At 43.6% G+C, this 19569-nt stretch overlaps 1 protein-coding gene across 2 annotated transcripts in view; it reads left to right on the plus strand.

Annotated features, from left to right (window-relative positions):
* Nucleotides 1-1513: 1513 nt before the first annotated feature.
* abcc3 (ATP-binding cassette, sub-family C (CFTR/MRP), member 3) overlaps nucleotides 1514-19569 on the plus strand; it is a 54431-nt gene continuing 36375 nt past the window's right edge. For both annotated transcript variants that reach the window (XM_062526233.1, XM_062526232.1), the window contains exons 1-3: nucleotides 1514-1831; nucleotides 18129-18305; nucleotides 18648-18776. In XM_062526233.1, coding sequence (XP_062382217.1) covers nucleotides 1796-1831; nucleotides 18129-18305; nucleotides 18648-18776 — 342 coding nt within the window. In that variant the 5' untranslated portion in view covers nucleotides 1514-1795. The remainder of the gene's footprint in view (nucleotides 1832-18128; nucleotides 18306-18647; nucleotides 18777-19569) is intronic.

Genomic DNA, 19569 nt, shown 5'->3' on the forward strand with positions numbered 1-19569 from the left:
CGTTGTGCCTATAACAATTTCCCTTCAGCTGTTCTTAAATCACTGGAACCTACTGTCTCATGGGGCTTATTGCTTTATTAGAATCATTTTCACTGACTGTTTTAAGGGAACTCTGAGAAACTGACCACGTCCATATCCTCCTGACTACCAGAGGTTCGTTTTGTCCTCTCTAGAGGACATCTGTAAACTTGAATGTCTCCCAGACCATGCATGCTACTGAGCCAACTCCTATCGTTCCCTACAGAGGACATTCAGGACTTTTAACTGATACCAAATGTATGGGGGTGGGGTTTTGGGAACTTCCTCTTTTTTTCTTGTAAAGTCCTGGGTCAAATTGACCCAATTTTCAAGGAAGAAAAGGAGGAAGTTCCCAAAGACCCACCCCCATAAATTTGGTATCATGTAAAAGCCCTGGATGTCCCCTTTAGAGAACAAAAGGAGTTAGCTCAGTAGTATGTATGGTGTGGGAGATATTCCAGTTTAGAAAGGTCCTCTAGAGAGGACAAAAATGAACTGCTGGTAGTCAGGAGGATATTGAAATGATGTAACACTGTTTCTGAGTTGAAACAATAATGCACCTTTATCCTCCTGACTACCAGCAGTTCATTTTTGTCCTCTCTAGAGGACCTTTCTAAACTGGAATATCTCCCACACCATACTACTGAGCTAACTCCTCTTGTTCTCTAAAGGGGACATCCAGGGCTTTTACATGATACCAAATTTATGGGGGTGGGGTTTTGGGAACTTTCTCCTTTTCTTCCTTGAAAATTGGGTCAATTTGACCCAGGACATTACAAGAAAAAAAGAGGAAGTTCCCAAAACCCCACCCCCATAAATTTGGTATCAATTAAAAGTCCTGAATGTCCTCTGTAGAGAACGATAGGAGTTGGCTCAGTAGCATGCATGGTCTGGGAGATATTCAAGTTTACAGATGTCCTCTAGAGAGGACAAAACGAACCTCTGGTAGTCAGGAGGCTTCCTCTGTTCACTGTAACACTGTTTTGTTATGCAGATTAAGCGGCTAAATGTCAGAAATTGTATGTTTCAGACCTCCTATCATCTGTGTACAAATCTGTAAAGATTTGATTGGCAACAAGTTGATTTCCTTACTCTATTTCTTCCTAATAACACCACATCCCTTGACGATTTAAAGTAATCTAAATGTAACTGCATTTCTTTTGTAAGTGTTTGGACATCTATAGTGCAGATGATGGGCATCTGAATACAGAGATAAGTACAATGCAATGTGGTATTTCTGGAAGTGTGGCACACAATGTAACATACCGGTTAGGCAAGTGGCTGTATCTTTCCTGTGGGAGATGGTATTGTTGTAAAAATAAGGTAAAAATGTCACGCAATAGTTATAAAATGATGAAACTATTGCGAGTACGCGCTTGTGTGTTGTGGGAGTACAGCTTCCTGAGGCGTGACCACATTTAAAAGCCCGCGTATAGTGGGCGGACCCTGTAATGTAATGACAACCTCCCACTGACTTTTCTGTCGTCCACGGCGAGGGAAGAAGGAGCGCACTCCAACGTCACGCGTCGAAGGCAAGGAGGAGGGTCAAGGCAGGGGCACCAATACCCAACGCTTTTTAGGTGGTCGACTGTTTTCCAGGACAGTCTACTTTATGTGAGCTTGCATGTGCCGACGTAGATGTATGTGTGTGTATGTGTGTGCGCTTGAGAGTGTGTTTCCTCTTTATGCGGAAGAAGAAAAGAGGATAAAACATACGGAGACAGCCTAGACATTACCTACGACAAAAGGAAGTGATCCACTGAAGTGCCAGAGCCAAATGGAACCTTTCTGTGGATCGGACCGCCCGCTCTGGGTAAGTTGTATGCCAAGTTAGACTAACTCGTATGTCAATGTCACAATTATTTGTGGAGGGAACAAATGTGTTGTCTTCATGAAGGCGCTCACCGTAGGCGACGTAGGATGTAGACCAACTCCTCGTCTAACACCCATTCATTTTAGAATTTACTTACGAACCCCGGTTCACAACTGACATGGCAACCAAAACGTGAAAGCAAACACGAATAGACAGGTTGGATCGAAGCCTTCTCACATCAAAACAGGTCAACCGAATCACACAAATATCTTGCTGAAGTCGACCCAGCAACACAGAATTCCAGATCCCAGGTGATGCTGAGTTGTTGCGTGTCACCGCGGAAATGAGAATGACTTGGTAGCCTACTCAATGTTGATACTATGTTGCAATGGGAAATAACATGGTTACCAGAATGGAGAGTATTGTATCGTGTCATTGTAGTCTATCGTATGGGGTCGATTGTGCTTGATTCCGAAGTTGGCACTGTCAATTGCATCCTGTTCCAATGAAAACACTGGCTGTATGGAGTGAACATGGAGTAGGCTAGGATGATATGAAGTCGATAGTTTGCTGTGCATATCAACTGCGAACCAGATCTGCAAATCTCATAAAATCCCCATGGCGACCTCTTTGCTAAGACTTTAAGCATATTTTCCGTAGACTGTAGCCAGACACATCTACGTTTTACATACAATGACATGCATAAATGGGGCAATAGACATATGCACGGCTTAAGCCGCCCACTGCACATGACCGCGACTTGCAGTTGAGAATGTTCTACTGTTGAAGAGGTTGAGCGAGGTAAAGGCAGTTCTCTCAGTCCGTGCCCTAGTTACCAGCATCGTGGGCTTAAACACAGTCCAGAGAATTCCCCGAAGAGTTATTCCTCGACTTCCATCCGACACAATTTGCGCTTTGTTATTGACTATTTAAGTAATATGGCTTTCGATCTCTTCAACATGTTCCTGCCTTATGGTAGCTATATTGTGCCTTAGGCACATTAAGTGCATTGGGCACAATGATGGGTTAAACATTGAGAGACTTGATTCATGAAATGCCATGTCTGGTGACGATGCCACCTAGCTTGAGTGTTTGGTTAGGCCCATTTCACTTGTTGCTCCGGCTACTGTTCAATTGTAATGACTGATATTGAAAGAGTTGAAGCCTTATAGTGAACAAGTCATTCTAAACTATGTTCTACACAAGCCGGCTTCTTTATATCATCCTCAAAATAAGTAGCTCCTTCTGGGAAAGTAGCACAGAATATCTTAGGCTTTGCCTTCTCTCTACCTGTCTATTATTTAAGCTACATGAAAATCGCACATGGGGCTGTTGATAAAAGTGCAGTCTGTAAAACGTTATGTTGAATGTCAGTCTGAATTACACACTACAATTCATCTGGTTTTGTTTGGGTTAATACTTCTTAGTTGAATCCCAATCTGCTTGAATCATCCACTTTACATATAGGCGGTACAGTTTGGGTCATGACAAACATTAGGTCAAATCAATAATTGCTCCATCCAGTCCTAGTGCATGGAAAGCAACACTATTGCCATATTGCATTATGGCCCTAGGAATACTGGATGTAAATCCAGTTCTATTGTCCCAAGTAGAGATGTGATGGGCACTTTTTTTTACCCAATGCAGGTCCCATTGTAAAGACTCTGAAGTTGTGAATAGTTTCAGAACTGCTATAGTATCATTTTTACAATGTAACCATTTCAAGTTCATTTTGACCAACTGGTTTGCCCAGTGTAAGATAATGCATGTTTACCTACCAAACCCTGAAGTTGAGTTTTGAAACTCAGAAGCTTAGAAACTTTCAAATGAAGCAATTTAATGGATTCTTCGTTATTGAAAAAAAGAAATGGCAAATACAGTGCAATGTAATGTAAGCCTTCCAAGTTATCTGAGGCCCTTTCTTTCCCAATTAATAGCATATTTCCAGAAAAGGTTATGAAATGTGGGAGGAGATGTCTGGCCATAACTGCAAGGCCTAGAGTAATTTCTACACAGGAATGCTATGAAGCATGGATTCCTTTGGGCCTTAATTGTACAGTCAGGCCGGTAAGGTTGAACTGCTTTATGAGTAGGCACACTCTCCTAATGCTCTTTATCAATGTAAGACAGGGATAACCTTTCCCTTTCCAATGATTGGGCTATTATGACCACCAAAGAGTCCACAGGACTTTAGTGAAGCTAATATTTGCTATGCTGCACAGGTAGATGAGGGGGCTGATGGGTTTTCTTCAAAGGCAAAGGGGAACAAAACATGAAAGAACTCATTGTGTTAGATGTGGGGTTATTTCTGGCATCCGTGACTAGGAAGCCAGATCTTTGCCATTTTGCCTTGGACTGTTCACATTAAAAGATAAAGAATCGTATACGACTTTTACTATTAAGGAATTGCCATCAAGGCTGTGCCTAATGCCAGATAGGCGTTATGCTGGCTGTACTCAATTGACTCAACAGTATGACATTCCGCCCACAGTCCAGTAATAACAGCGTAATGTATTATATTTACCCAGGGCAATTCATTCCATTCATGGTTAGTGGTTTTATTTAATCTATAGTGACAAAGAATCCCTCTACCGATCCATCACGGTTCAGATGACCGGTGATGTAGGCGCAGCCAGAGAGGCAGAGATTGAGATTGTTCAGGCAGTGTGTATAGGCTTATGTAAACCGCATTGTGATGAGGGACAAAGTCTGAGGTTTTACAGGTGATGGTATCATTCATGCTACCATCTTCCAACTTTCAATGCCGAAATACATCCCCTATTCTGCAATATTGTCAGGCGACACAAAGTGATTTGGCGATGCCCGTCTCTTTGGAAGACTGCTCGAGTGCTCAAGGTCGCCCGTCCAGTGCTGTAAATTGAATCGGGGCTGTTATGAATTGGCACAGAAGGACAGCGTCTCTGTGGTCGTCCCTCTTTTGACAACCGAGAGAGCCGTCGCTGTCGTCTGTTTTTGTCCCGTTCTCTCATGTTCTATTCCGCCGTGCGATGCACCCGCGCGCGCGCGTTTCATCTCTGGGTCACCTCCCGCAGCAAAGCGCCGTCACCCGGCGTAACCCTGCCGCGCGGGCGTGCGCCAGCCACGTCCCTGCATGCGCCGCGTGTCAGATCACATGTTGCGCCGGCGGTGGAAAGGGAAGCCTTGAACGCTTGACCAGGTTTGCTCTCTCCTCATTTTCGTGCTCGCACGGAGGGAGAGAGAGAGAAAGCGAGAGAGAGAGAGAGAGACGGAGGGAGGGACAGAGAGAGAGAGAAAGAAAGAAAGAGAGAGAGACGGAGGGAGGGACAGAGATAGGAAGAGGGACAGAGAGAGAGAGAGACGGAGGGAGACGGAGGGAGGGACAGAGAGAGAGAGAAAGAAAGAGAGAGAGAGAGAGAGAGACGGAGGGAGGGACAGAGATAGGAAGAGGGACAGAGAGAGAGAGAAAGAAAGCACCAACGAGTCCATGGTCAAATATGCATGGCAGCTTATTATGCTCTTTCGAGTGCTGTTTGAAGCCCAGGTTCCCTAGTCACTATAGTGAAAGAGGGCTCAGACGGTACTGTCTGGCTGGAAAGCTGTGCTCCTTAAGTGAGCTCATTTTGCTCTCTCAAAGGCTGGGGCATCTAAGGTAACGGCAGTGGGAGGGAGGGAGGGAGAGAAAAAGTGTGCCGCATCTCTCTGATTATCGACGGCAGCCATGAGGCCTTTGTGCTCGTGCTGGCCGCAGCCTCGGTCAGCTCCAGCTGAGCTGTGTCATTTCAGAGCAACCTTTTCAGGGCAGCAGGTTTTCAAATGGACGGTCAGTCAGTCATTGCTGTTTGATGATCAATAGAGAATGTACATGTACTGTATCTCTCAGAAACACACATACACAGACACACACAGACACACACAGACACACACAGACACACACAGACACACAGACACACAGACACACAGACACACACACTATTATGTTCCTTTGACACCTTTGCTTATCTAACATTCATCATGGACATGTCATGACTTATGTAGAAGTGTTAATCATCTCAAGAGGTGGTGTGGGTTAACTGACTGATAATAAATGCACTCAGATGCATAATGAACATGCTGCTGTCCATGTATTATTGATGCTTGGTTTTCAGTGCGAGTGTCACTCTGTTTTTCTTGTCCTTAGCTCTCTTTCTGTTCTTTTTCTTGTTTTTTTTGCTGTCTTCCTAGAAATCCGTAATACAATTGAAAGCTACTCTTACTTTGAAGCACTGGAATGCTCCCGGGCTAAACAAGAATAGCTATTCAAATTCTCAGTGAAGCTACTCTTTGTATTGCTGAGAAGAGTGTTGTCCTGTCCTTTTAGTAATGATTGAAGAAATGTTTTGCATATTATGTTTTACATCTTTGTAGGCAAAAGGCATTCAAATATCAAATATTTCTACGCACGCTTGAAGTAGCCTGTTGTTTTGTAGTAATATACACATTGTAGCTGATATCATTTGGTGTCAGTCTTTATTCTTAAGACATGCTAATATTTCATAGAGTTAAGCTTGAGGTTAGATGTGGTAAGCGTATGTGGCTTCTAAAGGTTGGAATGGACTGTATGGATATATGGTATCCATAGCACGGCAGTTTGTCAGTTTATTCTGGGGGCTTTGTCAGGCAGGGTGGCCATCAGTTGGCATGGATGGTTACTACTCACACTGATTTAATTAATCAGGGCATATGACATTACTGCGTAAGGATTAGATTACATCGGATTGGGTTGGCACCTCGGAGAGAACAGCATGATTATCTGCATCATATATTCGGTTGATGTTCTCAATGTTATTGTGCTTATGTCTTACAGTCTGTGCCCATTCAGTTTACATTTCTCAGAGAGCAGGGAGGGGGGGGGAGGGGTTTGCACATGAAACCGTCCATTTAAGACGTGCTGATATGCTGAATGTCAAACCGTTGGCTTGGGAGAAAAAAGCATGCGTTATTATTGTGTGGCGGTTGCTGAGGAGAACAGGGGTGAACTGAGGGAAGTGGGTCAGTGGCGTCCCTACTTATGTCTGTGTTCTGCCAGTGTTTTCTGCCGCACATTTAGGAGGAATTAATTGTGGAGGTGCAGCCGTATGTGTCCTAATTTCGAATGAACGCAAAAGGGGTTTTACTTTGGTGTGCTGAAGGGGATTATCGCGAAAATTCTTCCAACACCGATCGTTACTGTAACTTACACACAGTTGGGCAATTAATGGCTGTTCGTCGCCGAGGGTTACGCTGGGTGAAGCCCTCCCGTGCCCCAGTAGGTATTTGAAGCCCTGGCATTAAATCATTAATTTGTGGTCAGTCGCGTGCAGTCGCTGACCTCCCCTGACCCTTTTTCTCACGGGGCGTCCGTGAAAGGGTTGAACAGTTTACGGTCTAGTACTCTCTGGAGCACGGACAGCAGCCTTCATCGTCATCAAGTCGGACGATGAAAGCAATCATCGGCAAACACTAAAACAATTTCATTTCAGTGCGCTCCATCAGCACTTTTGTAAACTATAGAGGCCAGCACAAGCTAACAAGGATGACTCCAGCAGGATACCAAGAGATGGCCCAGCGATAAAGGTTAATTTTGCGGTCAAGAATTAGATTAGCTCACAGCTCTGAGAACAGGAACCTGCACATTCAGAGGGAGTTCACCATTAGGCTGTTGAAATGGTGGGGACATCTAGAGTCTAGGCCAGCACTGATGGATTTTCAATCTCATTTCTAGGCTATATTGTGTGTGTGTGTGTGCGCGTGTGTACTTTTTATGGGAGAGTGCAAGATAACATTGGACTATAAACTGTGTTTATGATCTAATTTGCATCTTTTCCATACAGAAAAGAAAAACCTAGACCCCCAAAATTTGCATAGTCATGATGAGCCTTGCTCTTTTCAGTCCTGTCTAAACATTGTGGTGATGGATGAAGATTAGAATAGACTTGCAAACATTACAATCAATTGCTTACCCCTTCTTTAAGCAATGCGTCACGGGCTCAGCTCTCTCCCATTCAAACAATGACAAGGTGATTTTCAGTCGATTGTTGTGAGGTAAGAAAGAACATGATCCAGACAAAAGACTTTGTGTGATAACCAATCAGTGCAGCACTCTGTGCATGAAAGAGCAGTCGGTCCTTGTATATATGAAATTGGCAAACACTTTATTGTCATATCTGAAGGACTCATGACACAGTTTTTCCTATAGAATTAAGCTGAGTATTATGAACTGCGACTCCTACAGAATGCACACAGCATGAACGTGGTGTCTCTAGACTGCGTTCATAGGCCTCACTTTTCAAAACAGAATTGCTGGTCTTGACCGTTCACATTTGGAATTATAAGCGAAGTGTATTTAACTCTGTATCTTCCAAAAACCATGGATGCTCACATTGATAAGTTTTGCCGTAAACCATATCAATCCCCAACAACAAGAATATGGTACTGCATGATGGTATGTTTATGCAGCCCAGATCTGTATCACACCATGGGAAGAAAGAAAACAGATTTCACTCACTTCTGCCTGGTATGGAATGTAGCTTCCTATCCTTGGTGACAAGCCTATTTTTAGAGTGCTACTCATGCATGTAGGCTCACTAGTTATGTTAGGACAAGCTAATTGAAGTGGCAGATATATTAGCAAATAGTAATACATTAAACCGTTCTGATTATGCTCACTTTGACTGATTGTTCCCTACAGGTTAGGGCCTTGACCTCTTCATTCCACAGTGTCTAGATAATTTGCTGAGCTTATCAGTGTGAAAGGGGCACAAGTGTGCAGCACCAAGTTGGTGACCAAAGCAGCAACGAGTGCAGCAGATCAGCCAGATTGGATTACAATGGGTGAGGTCCTGTTGTTTGGCATGGGCACCGTAGCCATGAGGCTGTCTAATAAGGACTTAAGACCTGAAGTCATTTAAAAAGGATATTTCCTCTGCGTCACTTATTATTCACTAAGAGTCACCCTGAGTCTCACGTCCCCGTTTGAACCCCCCCCCCCCCTCCACCACACACACACACACACACACACACACACACACACACACACATGCTTATGAGGGTAATGCTCACTCTGGATCAGGCTCCCACTAAGAGTTTGTTGAGCTGGTAAACTGGTACAGTATGGCCACAAAACCATTTCTTATTACGTTTTTTTTTTTCAAAAAAAGAAAACCCAGGTCTGCATCAAGCAGACTTTGACACACCAGACGTGTGGTGAAAATATTTCACACGACTTCCTGTGTTCCTCTCTTGAGCTATTTGCATCATGGTAGGTTCCCTAGTGTTCAGGCAAAACAGTATAACACAAACTCAGTGTGGGTGGACACCTGAAACAGCACAGAGGAGTAGCTCTAGTAGGCACAATGAGTTTGCATAAAGTTTACTGAAATATGGATCAAAAATGACTTTAACAGACAAAGCAAAGAAAGCATATCTGTTATGTTTGTCCTATATTGATCCCGTAGGATTTGTGCAAGGCTTGATGGGAAGCCGGTAGGTTTCGTTTTCTCTGTAATTACTATGTCAGCAAGACAAGTAAACAATCATTAGAATATCTCTGCATTGGGAGTGTTTAGAAGTTCATTAAGTTCCAGAATATAACAATTATCCTTATGGTTGTGTGCCAGAAGACACCAAAAGCAGCAGGGAGATGGCTAAGTTGTTCTGCAGAACTTAATGCTTTACTGCAGATTGCAACCGATTCAGCAACACATATTTATCAGTATTTTATAACTTCACAGTTTGGTGAGTTGAGTCACATGCCCACTCATGGTCAACACGCTTTCATTTCTCCTTAAATCTAAGGTGATTTCCACACAGTTCAGGATCACATGGCTTTAGAATCTTCTTGCTATGATGTGAACTTACACTCTATCTCTATCTCTTACCATCTATTACAAGTCCTCTATCTAAGCTTGCATGCTGCTCTCTCAAAACTGGTGTAACACCTGTGGGGAGATCATCGGTGGTGGCGCAATCTATCAGTAATATACAGAAGTAAAAGCTGCATAACTAGTGGCATTGTTTTCAAGTTCAATTAGCAAGTTCAACTAGCCTATTAATTAAAGCGGTTTTATTTATAAGAAGAGTGCCTTGGCTTCCTGCTTGTTTTTTGTGATTATCGACTTTATTGCCAAAGAGCACCTTCAAATCACCCCACTTTTCTACCATCTGAAGGGCGCAACCCTCCAGCCCCCGTCCCTTTTTGGTTTAAGCTGCATAACTATTCTTTTAGTTGCCATTGCCATCATTTTTGTTTGCCTTTCCAGTGGTTTTAGGAGAGCTAAAACCTTACTCTAAGTTGAAGCCGTGTCTAATCATTTGTTAAGTGCACATAAAGTGCACACTTTGCTAAGTGCACATAATGTCAATCAACACATGTAAAAGTAATGGCTTGGCTGAGGATGGTGTTGTCATGTCTGTATACTTTAGTTCTAATTGTGTTCTACTGTTTCTAGAATAGAACTCCGGGTCTGTTTGAGGGCGTATACAAGACCTATAGAGCTCCATATTGTACTTCGTCCACTTGGAGGAGAATGGCATGGCCAATCACCATTCATCCTCCTCATATAGACTCTCTTGTCTAGGAGGAGAAATTGCAAAGACAATCATCATCCATCCCCCCTCGTAGACTCTCTTGTCTTGGAGGAGAGTGGCATGGCCAATCTTCATACAGCCCCTTCATACAGTATACTGTAGATTTGTTTCTTTGGCTTCCCTGCAGCTTCAGAGATGTCATTTGAATAGTCAAGAGACACCCCCCCCCCCCAACAGGAACCTAAGCCATTTATTCCTAGCCTGCAGGGGGAAGTTACTGTAGCTGTAAAACATCAGGCAGGACTGTAAAGATGAATCACCTGCTCAAGTGCATCCTTGTAAGTCATACTGTATCATGATTTACACAAGTAGGCTTGATCACAGGCCCTTCGTTTGTCCTTTTATGCTTTTACTTCCTTATCATTTACTAGTCTTTCCACTGTTAATGTAAATCACAACACTTAACACACCTGTTGATTGAAACAAAAAAGCGAGGGCCCGTTCAGCGCTGTCTCCTAGTGCTGCTGTATTGCTCTGACTCATTGGGATGATAAAGTGTCCGGCCCTCCCTGGTTTATTACTTTCTCCGATGAAGGGAGATAACGTTGATGGAGGGATATAGTGGAGTGCAGAGAGAGCAGCAGGGCAAGATGGAGATGACGAGGCAGCAACCTGAGTCAAGCTTGAGTCTCCCACGGTCGTTGTTTAAACCCACGCTTATAGAGGCAGTCAGCGATGCCCGAGGCTGCGTTTGTCTATGTCCGCTCCCGACTGTGGCACATTTCCAGCGTTTCCGACCCTCCTTGACATCAGTCATCTGGATTAGATTACGTGAGGGGCACTCTCTCTCTCTCTCTCTTTCTCTCTCTCTCTCTCTCTCTCTAGGATCGTAATTAGATCTTTTCTCGACTTAGTGCCTGCTACCCTCTTCCCCCATTGAGTGCTTTCTCCTCACATTGTTGTGGGCGGTGTAAGGATATAATGGTGTGTGAGAGCTTAATTAAGGCAAGGTGCACCATTCCAAGCAACCTCACAGCAGACCTACATGCATTGGGATTGGTCTTGGTTTAGCAGTGTCTGCTAAATGTATTTACTATTCACTTATTTGTATATAAGAATGTGTAATTGCTTGTTAATGGCTGATTATTGTGCGGATTATTACTTGTATGGGTATACTGTGACTGTATGGGTACACTGTGACTGTATGTAGGCTACAGTACAAGCAGAGGTGTAACTGAATGCCATGTGACCATAATGTAGTCAAATGTAACCACAATATTAGTTATTCATTCATGTTTGCAATGCAATTGTCTTACTTTTACAATTGTCTTACTTACTATTTCATTACCTCTTTTTTTTATTACACTAGCCTATGTACAGCACTTTGGTCAGTGTGAACTGTTGTAAACATGCTTTATAAATAAATATTACTTACTTACTTACTTACTTTAAATAACTTCAAACTCATTTAGTTGCTACACTGAACAGTTGGGACAATGAAGTCTTCACTATTGCCAGTGTGTGCTCAGAGTACATTATTGCACAATGCAGCATTGTTGATTGTGTTGGATCAACACCCTCTGAGTCGTTTTTTGACAAACTGGGTTAGTGTCTTCGTGCTTAAATTCCATTATGCTGCCATAGACATCAGTGCTTTCATGGTGGTGCTTTTTAAAGTTGTTGTGCTATTTTTAATGGAGAACACACTGTAGTTTTTAGACCTCCAGGGGCCTGTGTGTTGGTAGTCACACAGACGGGTGTGTGTTGAGTGAAGGACTTGGCTCTGTAATTCAAACCACGCTGCTGTGTTTGACTACTTGGATGCCGCACGTGGCTGCGTTAGATGGCCTGAGGCCAGAATACAGAAAATGACTCCTCACCCTAATGTGTCTCCGATTGTTTGGATTATGTACTTTTCATTCATTCATTCATTCATTCATTCATTCATTCATGGAATGAGGGGAAGTGTCATCGGTCCTGTTTGAGTGACTTGTGACCCATTTTGGTGACGAGGTGAGTGTTGTAGTAAAACTGTAGTAAAGGTGTAGTAAACTGTAGTAAAGGTGTAGTAAAAATGTAGTGTTAGGTGAAAGGTAGTGGTAGTGTAGCCAGGTGAAATATACTGTATTTAAAATTAAATCAAGACATAGTAGATTAAACAAGTGGTTGAAAAAATGTGTTGTAATTATTATACTAAACAATATATTTTTTAATTTGTTAAGAATTTATTCACATTTCATAAAGTAGGAAGTGAAAATAAATAAAATACACAAAGTATTCATTAGTTTCTTTTTTTAAATATTTTTTTGGCTTTTTTGCCTTTATTTGTATAGGACAGTGAAGGGTGAGACAGGAAGCAAGTGGGAGAGAGAGATGGGGTGGGATTGGGAAATGACCACAGGCCGGATTCGAACCTTGGTCCCTTTGGGCACTTGGACCCGCACATGGTATGAGCGCTGTAGCCTGTTGCGCCACAACGCCCCCCATTCATTAGTTTCTTACCAAGGTATAATACCAAGGTCAGCTACAGTAATTTCATTTAAAAAAAAAAAAAACACACGTTTAAAATCCTTATTTGTCAGTGACCCACATGTTCAGCACAACCTGTGTGCTTGAATATGTTCATATTAAAGAGAGTAACAGTCACTCTCACTCTTACTTCTGTCACAGAAACTCCCTTTGTCCACTCAGGGATAATGAGCTCCCTCCCACATCCCACTGGTTTACAACTTCCTCTGTTCGCTTCTTAGAAGTCACTCAGCGGTGCTGGTTGTCTGATGTGATGTGACGACGTGGCCAAACGGCACACAGGTGTAGCAGAGTCTCGTGTCACCTCTGCACATACAGGGTTTTGGAGAGCAGTCAGAAATCAGTCATGCGGCCCCACCTTGCCTGTGGTCACACCCCGAGTGCTCTTGCCCCATATTTGCTAAAGGCATGAGCAATCTTGCGGTCTTTTGATGGGAAACAGCAGAACAATGCCAAAAGAAAGATGTCTGTGTGTGTGTGTGTGTGTGTGTGTGTGTGTGCGAGTCTGTACATGTTCCTATGCATTAATGTATAGGGGAGAGGCGAGCTTTCTCACCAGTGACTAGGCACATTCACAGATTTCAAAAGCTGGTGACATTTGATACCTCAGGTGACATTCAGTCTCGGCACACATCCAAAGTAAACACTACACACAGGCTCCATTCAGTACTGTACAACATACAATAATTTAACATTTTTAGTCTTTCTGAAAGCAGAGCAAACATCCGAGAGAAACCCCTCCACTTTGGGTTTTCCCGGGCTGTTTACTCAACGCCATTGTTTGCCCAAGGCGCTCATTATAGAATCCATACAGGGGAGTTGCTGGCTGACCTTCCCCCTGCTTTCGGTAGAACTAAATTAGGCTGCTGGTTGGGTGGGTGGATGTCTGGCTGGCAGGTTGGGTGACTGGTTGGCTGGCTGGGTGGGGTTGGTAGCGGGATGAAGCCACACACCAATAGGCAGGGCCATGAACGAGACAGTGCGTAGCTAACTGGTAATCTCCACCCCCCCATCTGCGATGAACAGAAGCCTAGATGCTTCCTCCACCCCACTCTAGACCACAGGCCCCTTTGACACACACCGCATGCACACATACAGTATGCATGCATACACATTATACACACATACTGTAAGCAAAAACTCCTACACACACGCTACACACACACAGCCTCCTGGGACCATGACTTCTAAGCTCGATAGTGCCAGCGAAAACTCTGAGCACAGCGACCTCATAATGTTGTTGCTGTTTATGTTTCACCAGAGAAATTGGTCAAGTTTTCAAGTCTCTCTCTCTCTCTCTCCCTCCCTCCCCTCTCTTTTAAATACATTTACAGTACACTAGGAGTCCATCTGTGAGTGTTCATCCAGTGTGAGTGTGTGTGTGTGTGTGTGTGTGTGTGTGTGTGTGTGTGTGTGTGTGTGTGTGTGTGTGTGTGTGTGTGTGTGTGTGTGTGTGTGTGTGTGTGTGTGTGTGTGTGTGTTAGTGTGTGTGTGTGTGTGTTAGTGTGTGTGTGTGTGTGTGTGTGTGTGTTTAGGTAGACACTTCCTGGATCTCCGGCCCAATAAGCTGGGTCCTTTTTTCTGGGCTCTCATATCCTGTCTGAGCGGAGAATCAACTCAATTAATGCACAGAAAACTACATGCTGGCGTGGGAACGGAGCCCGTGGTGCACGTCCCTCATTTCAGGCAACTTAAAAGAACAACACTGTGACTGGGAAATGGGGACTTTTAAGTTGAAGGATTAAAACGGAAAATCTCAGCGAGTTTTACAAACATGAGCTGTTATTGTAAACACACGCGAACACACACGCAACAACAACACGTTGCTTATATAAAGCGGTTTTCGAGGTACCTCAAGGCACTTCGCCGTGAATGGGGAACCTCACTAACCACCACACACTGACTGACTGGCACACGTAGACACACACACACACACACACACACACACACACACACACACACACACACACACACACAGGCAATCTGTACAGTCATGCAGGGCCCGTAAGAGGCCCTGACGGGTGTTACGCTGAGACTCTGAGGCTGGCGCTCACTGTGGTTTGTGGGGAGGAGGCTCAGATCTCACATAGTCTGTGTAGTCTGTGGTTTCTCAGACACACACACACACATTTTCACAAACACACACACACACACACGCACATACATTTTCACATACAGTACACATACATTTACACACACACACCCATACACTCACCCACACTTAAGCATAAGGATACACTCACATGTTTGCCCACACATGTGTACACACACTCACACACACACACGTGCATGAACACATTTTGGATACACGTGGGCACTGACACACACACACACACACACACACACACACACATGGGTGGTGACAGACAGTGGGAAACACAAGCAGCTGTGTTTATCTTTTGATGTGCGTTTTCAGGGATGGGTCATGTTTCCGCCACAGTGCAGTTGGCTGGAAAGGGGTAGTTTATCGTCAGGGAACCAGAGCAGTGCTCTCAAGATGGTCTCCTTTCAGAGCTGATAAACACGAATGCCAGGTCACGTGGTGTGGCCCACCAATCATTTAGCCTGTTTGCAGTCAAATTCAGATTTAAATGCAAGTCACACTCTTTTGAACGCGGTCCAAACAGAATTAAATGTAGATTTGATAAGTGGCACAGGTTAAGCGTTTTTGGTCTATTGCAATGGGCTGGCTGTAAATCAAATAAGGTAACTGCAACGTTTGCACTTGTGATGTGGATGAAAATAGTCTCACCTCTTTTCCAACTTTGTCAGAACATCTCTCAGTAGAAATATTCTATAGAAATTGATATCATATATTCAGTGACACAAGAAATATCACTGTTGTACAGTATAAAACAATATGTGTTTATTTTGTTATCTGTCTTGAACCCCTGTTGTCGGAGTGAACCCACATGCAAAAAAAAACTTTTGGGGCTTTGGGCTCAAACAGTCCACACATAAAATGTTGTTGATTGGCTGGGATTATTTTTCAGCTGAGTTCAGGCCACAATGTTTGTACACAATCCTGGCTCTGGGAATGAAAAACACACCTCAGAATGTTTTGAATGCTGAAAATACTGAACTGGCAGGCAGCGAGGGGACTGTGAGGATCAATATGCTAAATTTGGCAAAAATGAAAAAAAAAAAAAAAAAGTGGGGGGGATTAGAATTGCAGACTTAGCCTCCCACTGGGTACATCTCTCCACAAGGGCACATTCACCAGCGGTCAGTTTCTTCGTGTTTACAAGTTGGAGAAACATTCGGCGTGGTGTGTTGACTTAACACCGATGACTTTGAAGAAATGCATTTGAGTTGCGGAGCATACACTGCGCTGGCTTGCCCCCAAAACCCCCATTACTGTGCATCACAAGGTCAAAGCTTGTGATGTAGATTTTCCTTAGGTCTTACATAAACCTGCTTAAAAGGTTAACACTGTGGTAAGGTGCCTGAAGAGCGAGGCTTTGGTGCAAGGGCTAAGTGGCCTTTTTTCTACCACAAAATCTTAAAGCATTGAAAACACTTAATAACGGTCTCTTTCTAAGAAGTGAATTCACTTTTTTGATAGACAGACCTCGCAACAGCACATACCTTTGGTGAACATATGAATTACTGCCTCATTCCCTCAAGATTAGTAGCAAAATGACTCCGTAAATAGCATTCTGTAATATTAAACACGTTAGATGTAGTGGCAGTGTGAGCTCAGTGCAGTTTGATTCCTGCAGAATTGAGTCAAATATTCTGCATCTGATCTTGAAATCTGATCTTCCCTTCCGAGTTCCTACGGCTGAAAAAAGAACCCTTTACACAAATATGTGGTTAGAGGATCAAATATAATTGTCAGGCATCCATTCATGACAGACCATGTTGGACGTGTAGTACATGTATCTGAGAGAGCCGTGTACTCAGAACTGAGAAGTGGCTGCTCCAAAGAAACGAGCGATTAGCTTTGTGGCACACGGAACAAGATCAGCAGAAACAGATATGAACATGCATGAACGGAAATAAATGATCCATGGCCCTGTTTAACTGTCATGCTTTACAGTATACAATGTTTTTTTTATTATTATTAAAAGGCGTTGTTGTACTTGTATTTACCTGTAAGGTTTTCCCCTGTATTCAGGTCTTTGTTGCATTACATGCATTTGCGGAATTTTGTTTTTGGAATGATAGGAATATGGAGGCAGGGTGGGTGGGTCTGGGACGCCTGTCACTACTGCTGAGTCCTCTGGAGAGATTGTGGGCCTGATTCTAAGAAACATCAACGAAGGAAGGTTCCAACTCGATAACTCCAGTAAAATTCTTTTGAAAGCTGCTCCGTTTAGTACGTTTTTGTTTGTGCATGATGGTTGCTTTCTAGGTGATTTTGTTCTTTTTGTTTTGGCTCTTTGTTTTCGGCATTCATGCTACTGGCAGCACGTGTGGTACGGTTGAAGGAAGGGCTGTCATAGATCCTGGGTACAACAGGCACATTTGCCACTGCCACCAGCCGGAGGGTTGATTCGCAGGGTGATAGGGACATGCAATACCTTTGTCCAATGTATTCCTGTGAAACGCATTATGCAACTAGAAAAGTACTCCGAGAGAGCAGACCTCCGCCAAGCACCTCCTGGATCCAGATGGTAATCTGGATCACTTCCAAAATGTAATCGTTTCTTCTTTGGGTTATTTCAGACCTTGCCTGAAAATTGAATCGAAAACCATCCATAGCTTTTTGAGTTATCTTGCTAACAAACAAACAGACAAAACAGGCCTCCTTTGGCAAAGGTAATTAATATCAAAATAGTGGTTGGGACTGTTGTAAGTGGAAGGTCCATTCCCCATACCGTCTGTACCATAAATTACACCCATGATCCTGCGGCATGTTGTGCAATGTTAAATAAGCTTTTTCATTGACCAAACCCCTTACCTACTGTAAAGCAGAATGAATTTAACACCTCTCTAATGTTGTTCAGTTTGTTAGTGTAAAAATAACTTAAGATAACTTGGCTTTATCTTCTGACCCACAAAAATTCTCGGTTCCAGAATGTGCTGGTGTGTGGGAGGACACAGAGGCTAGTGTTGTCACCCAGGAGAATACCACTTCCCAGTGGAGAATACCACTTGGGGACAGCCGAGCTGTAAACATGTTGAATTTTCCATGTCATCATGGTTAAAAGGTTAAACCACCGGGAATGATGTATTTATCTCCCTCTCTCTCTTTCTCTCTCTCTTTTTTTTTTTCTCTCTCTCTCGGTTTCTACAGGATGCAAACTTGACCCTCTACACAGACCAACCCGACCTCTCAGAATGCTTTCAACTGTCCGTGCTGTCATGGATACCTTGTATCTACTTGTGGTTGACCTTTCCGTTCTACGTCCTCTACCTCAAGAGGAACAACAAGGGCTACATCATGATGTCCATCTTAAACAGAGTCAAAACGGTAAACACCACCACGTTTGTCCACTTCCCTGTAGTGCTATTGATCGTGATTGAAAGCTTTTGTATAACTCTGCAACTAGGACACTAGGACACCTGAGGTCAGACCAGTCTGAAGTCTCTTCATCCTCTGTCCACTCTCTGTCTCACCTCACGTGACATAAACCCATTTAGATTCCACTCGCTCCTCTCTCCGCTCTTTTCAGCCTTTTTGCAAGGCCAAGACCTTGTTTGATGGTTCTTTCTTGTTGCATGTATACTCTTATAAAGGGACTGTGTCTCCTCTTTGTATCTGATCTCATGCATTATCTGCGGTGACCTCCACCTGATCTTTGGTCCGTTGCAGATATTCGGCTTCATATTGTGGATCGTGTGCTGGACGGACCTCTTCTCCGCTTTCCACGAAATGCAGCAGAGCAGCGGACCCAAACCCCCCATATTCTTCGTCACGCCGCTGGTGGTCGGCATGACGATGGTGAGTATGTAAACACGAATGGTGATTGTGACCCTTCGCGTGAACCCCAACCTTCGGCCCACCGAGGAGGAACCTTGTGGGCCCAGGGATATGGTCTGTTAATATTACAGGAGTGCCGCGAACTCCAGCTGTCATAGTTACCTTTTGTTAGCGTCGGCTGTCATAGTTACCTTCTGTTGATGTAAGTCGTTGATGGCTAACCCCTCTGGCTTGCCGTAGCCTAGAGGCTCAACCCCCCCTTCCCGTGCTGAGGGATTGGTATGTGGCCTTCAAGGGCTCTGCGTAGTAACACCTGACACTGTTTGCTAGCCATAGAGGTCCATTGTAGCGTGCAGTTAATCAAATCAGATGTGTCTGCGGTAGCGCAAGTGAGAAAACTGGCATAAAGATACGGCCGTTCATGGGCAGATTAGCAGATCGGTGCTGTGGAACCGGTTTAAGGAAGGGTCATTTGGATACAGGTTTCACCCCATTTCCTTCCTGCTAAAGCTCAGGGAGGGCTATGCAGTTTAGCCTCATTTGTATTTGAGCTTAGTTTAAATGAGACCCCTGGATAAAGTAAACGCAGATGAAATTCAGATGTTATCTACAGTATAGAGAAAAGATAAAACAGATTCATATAAATGTTGATTTGAACAGAAGCCACATAGAATTTGACACAGTTATTAAACTGTTAAGAATTAAGTGAATTTACTTCTACGTACACAGCACTCCTCAAGGTTACCATTTCTGTAATTGTACACTAAATCAGCCAATTTCATCCAGCCGCTCTCTGCTGTTATTGAATTTGCCT

Source organism: Sardina pilchardus, chromosome 22, assembly GCF_963854185.1.
Source record: "Sardina pilchardus chromosome 22, fSarPil1.1, whole genome shotgun sequence".
NCBI classification, from domain to species: Eukaryota; Metazoa; Chordata; class Actinopteri; order Clupeiformes; family Clupeidae; genus Sardina; species Sardina pilchardus.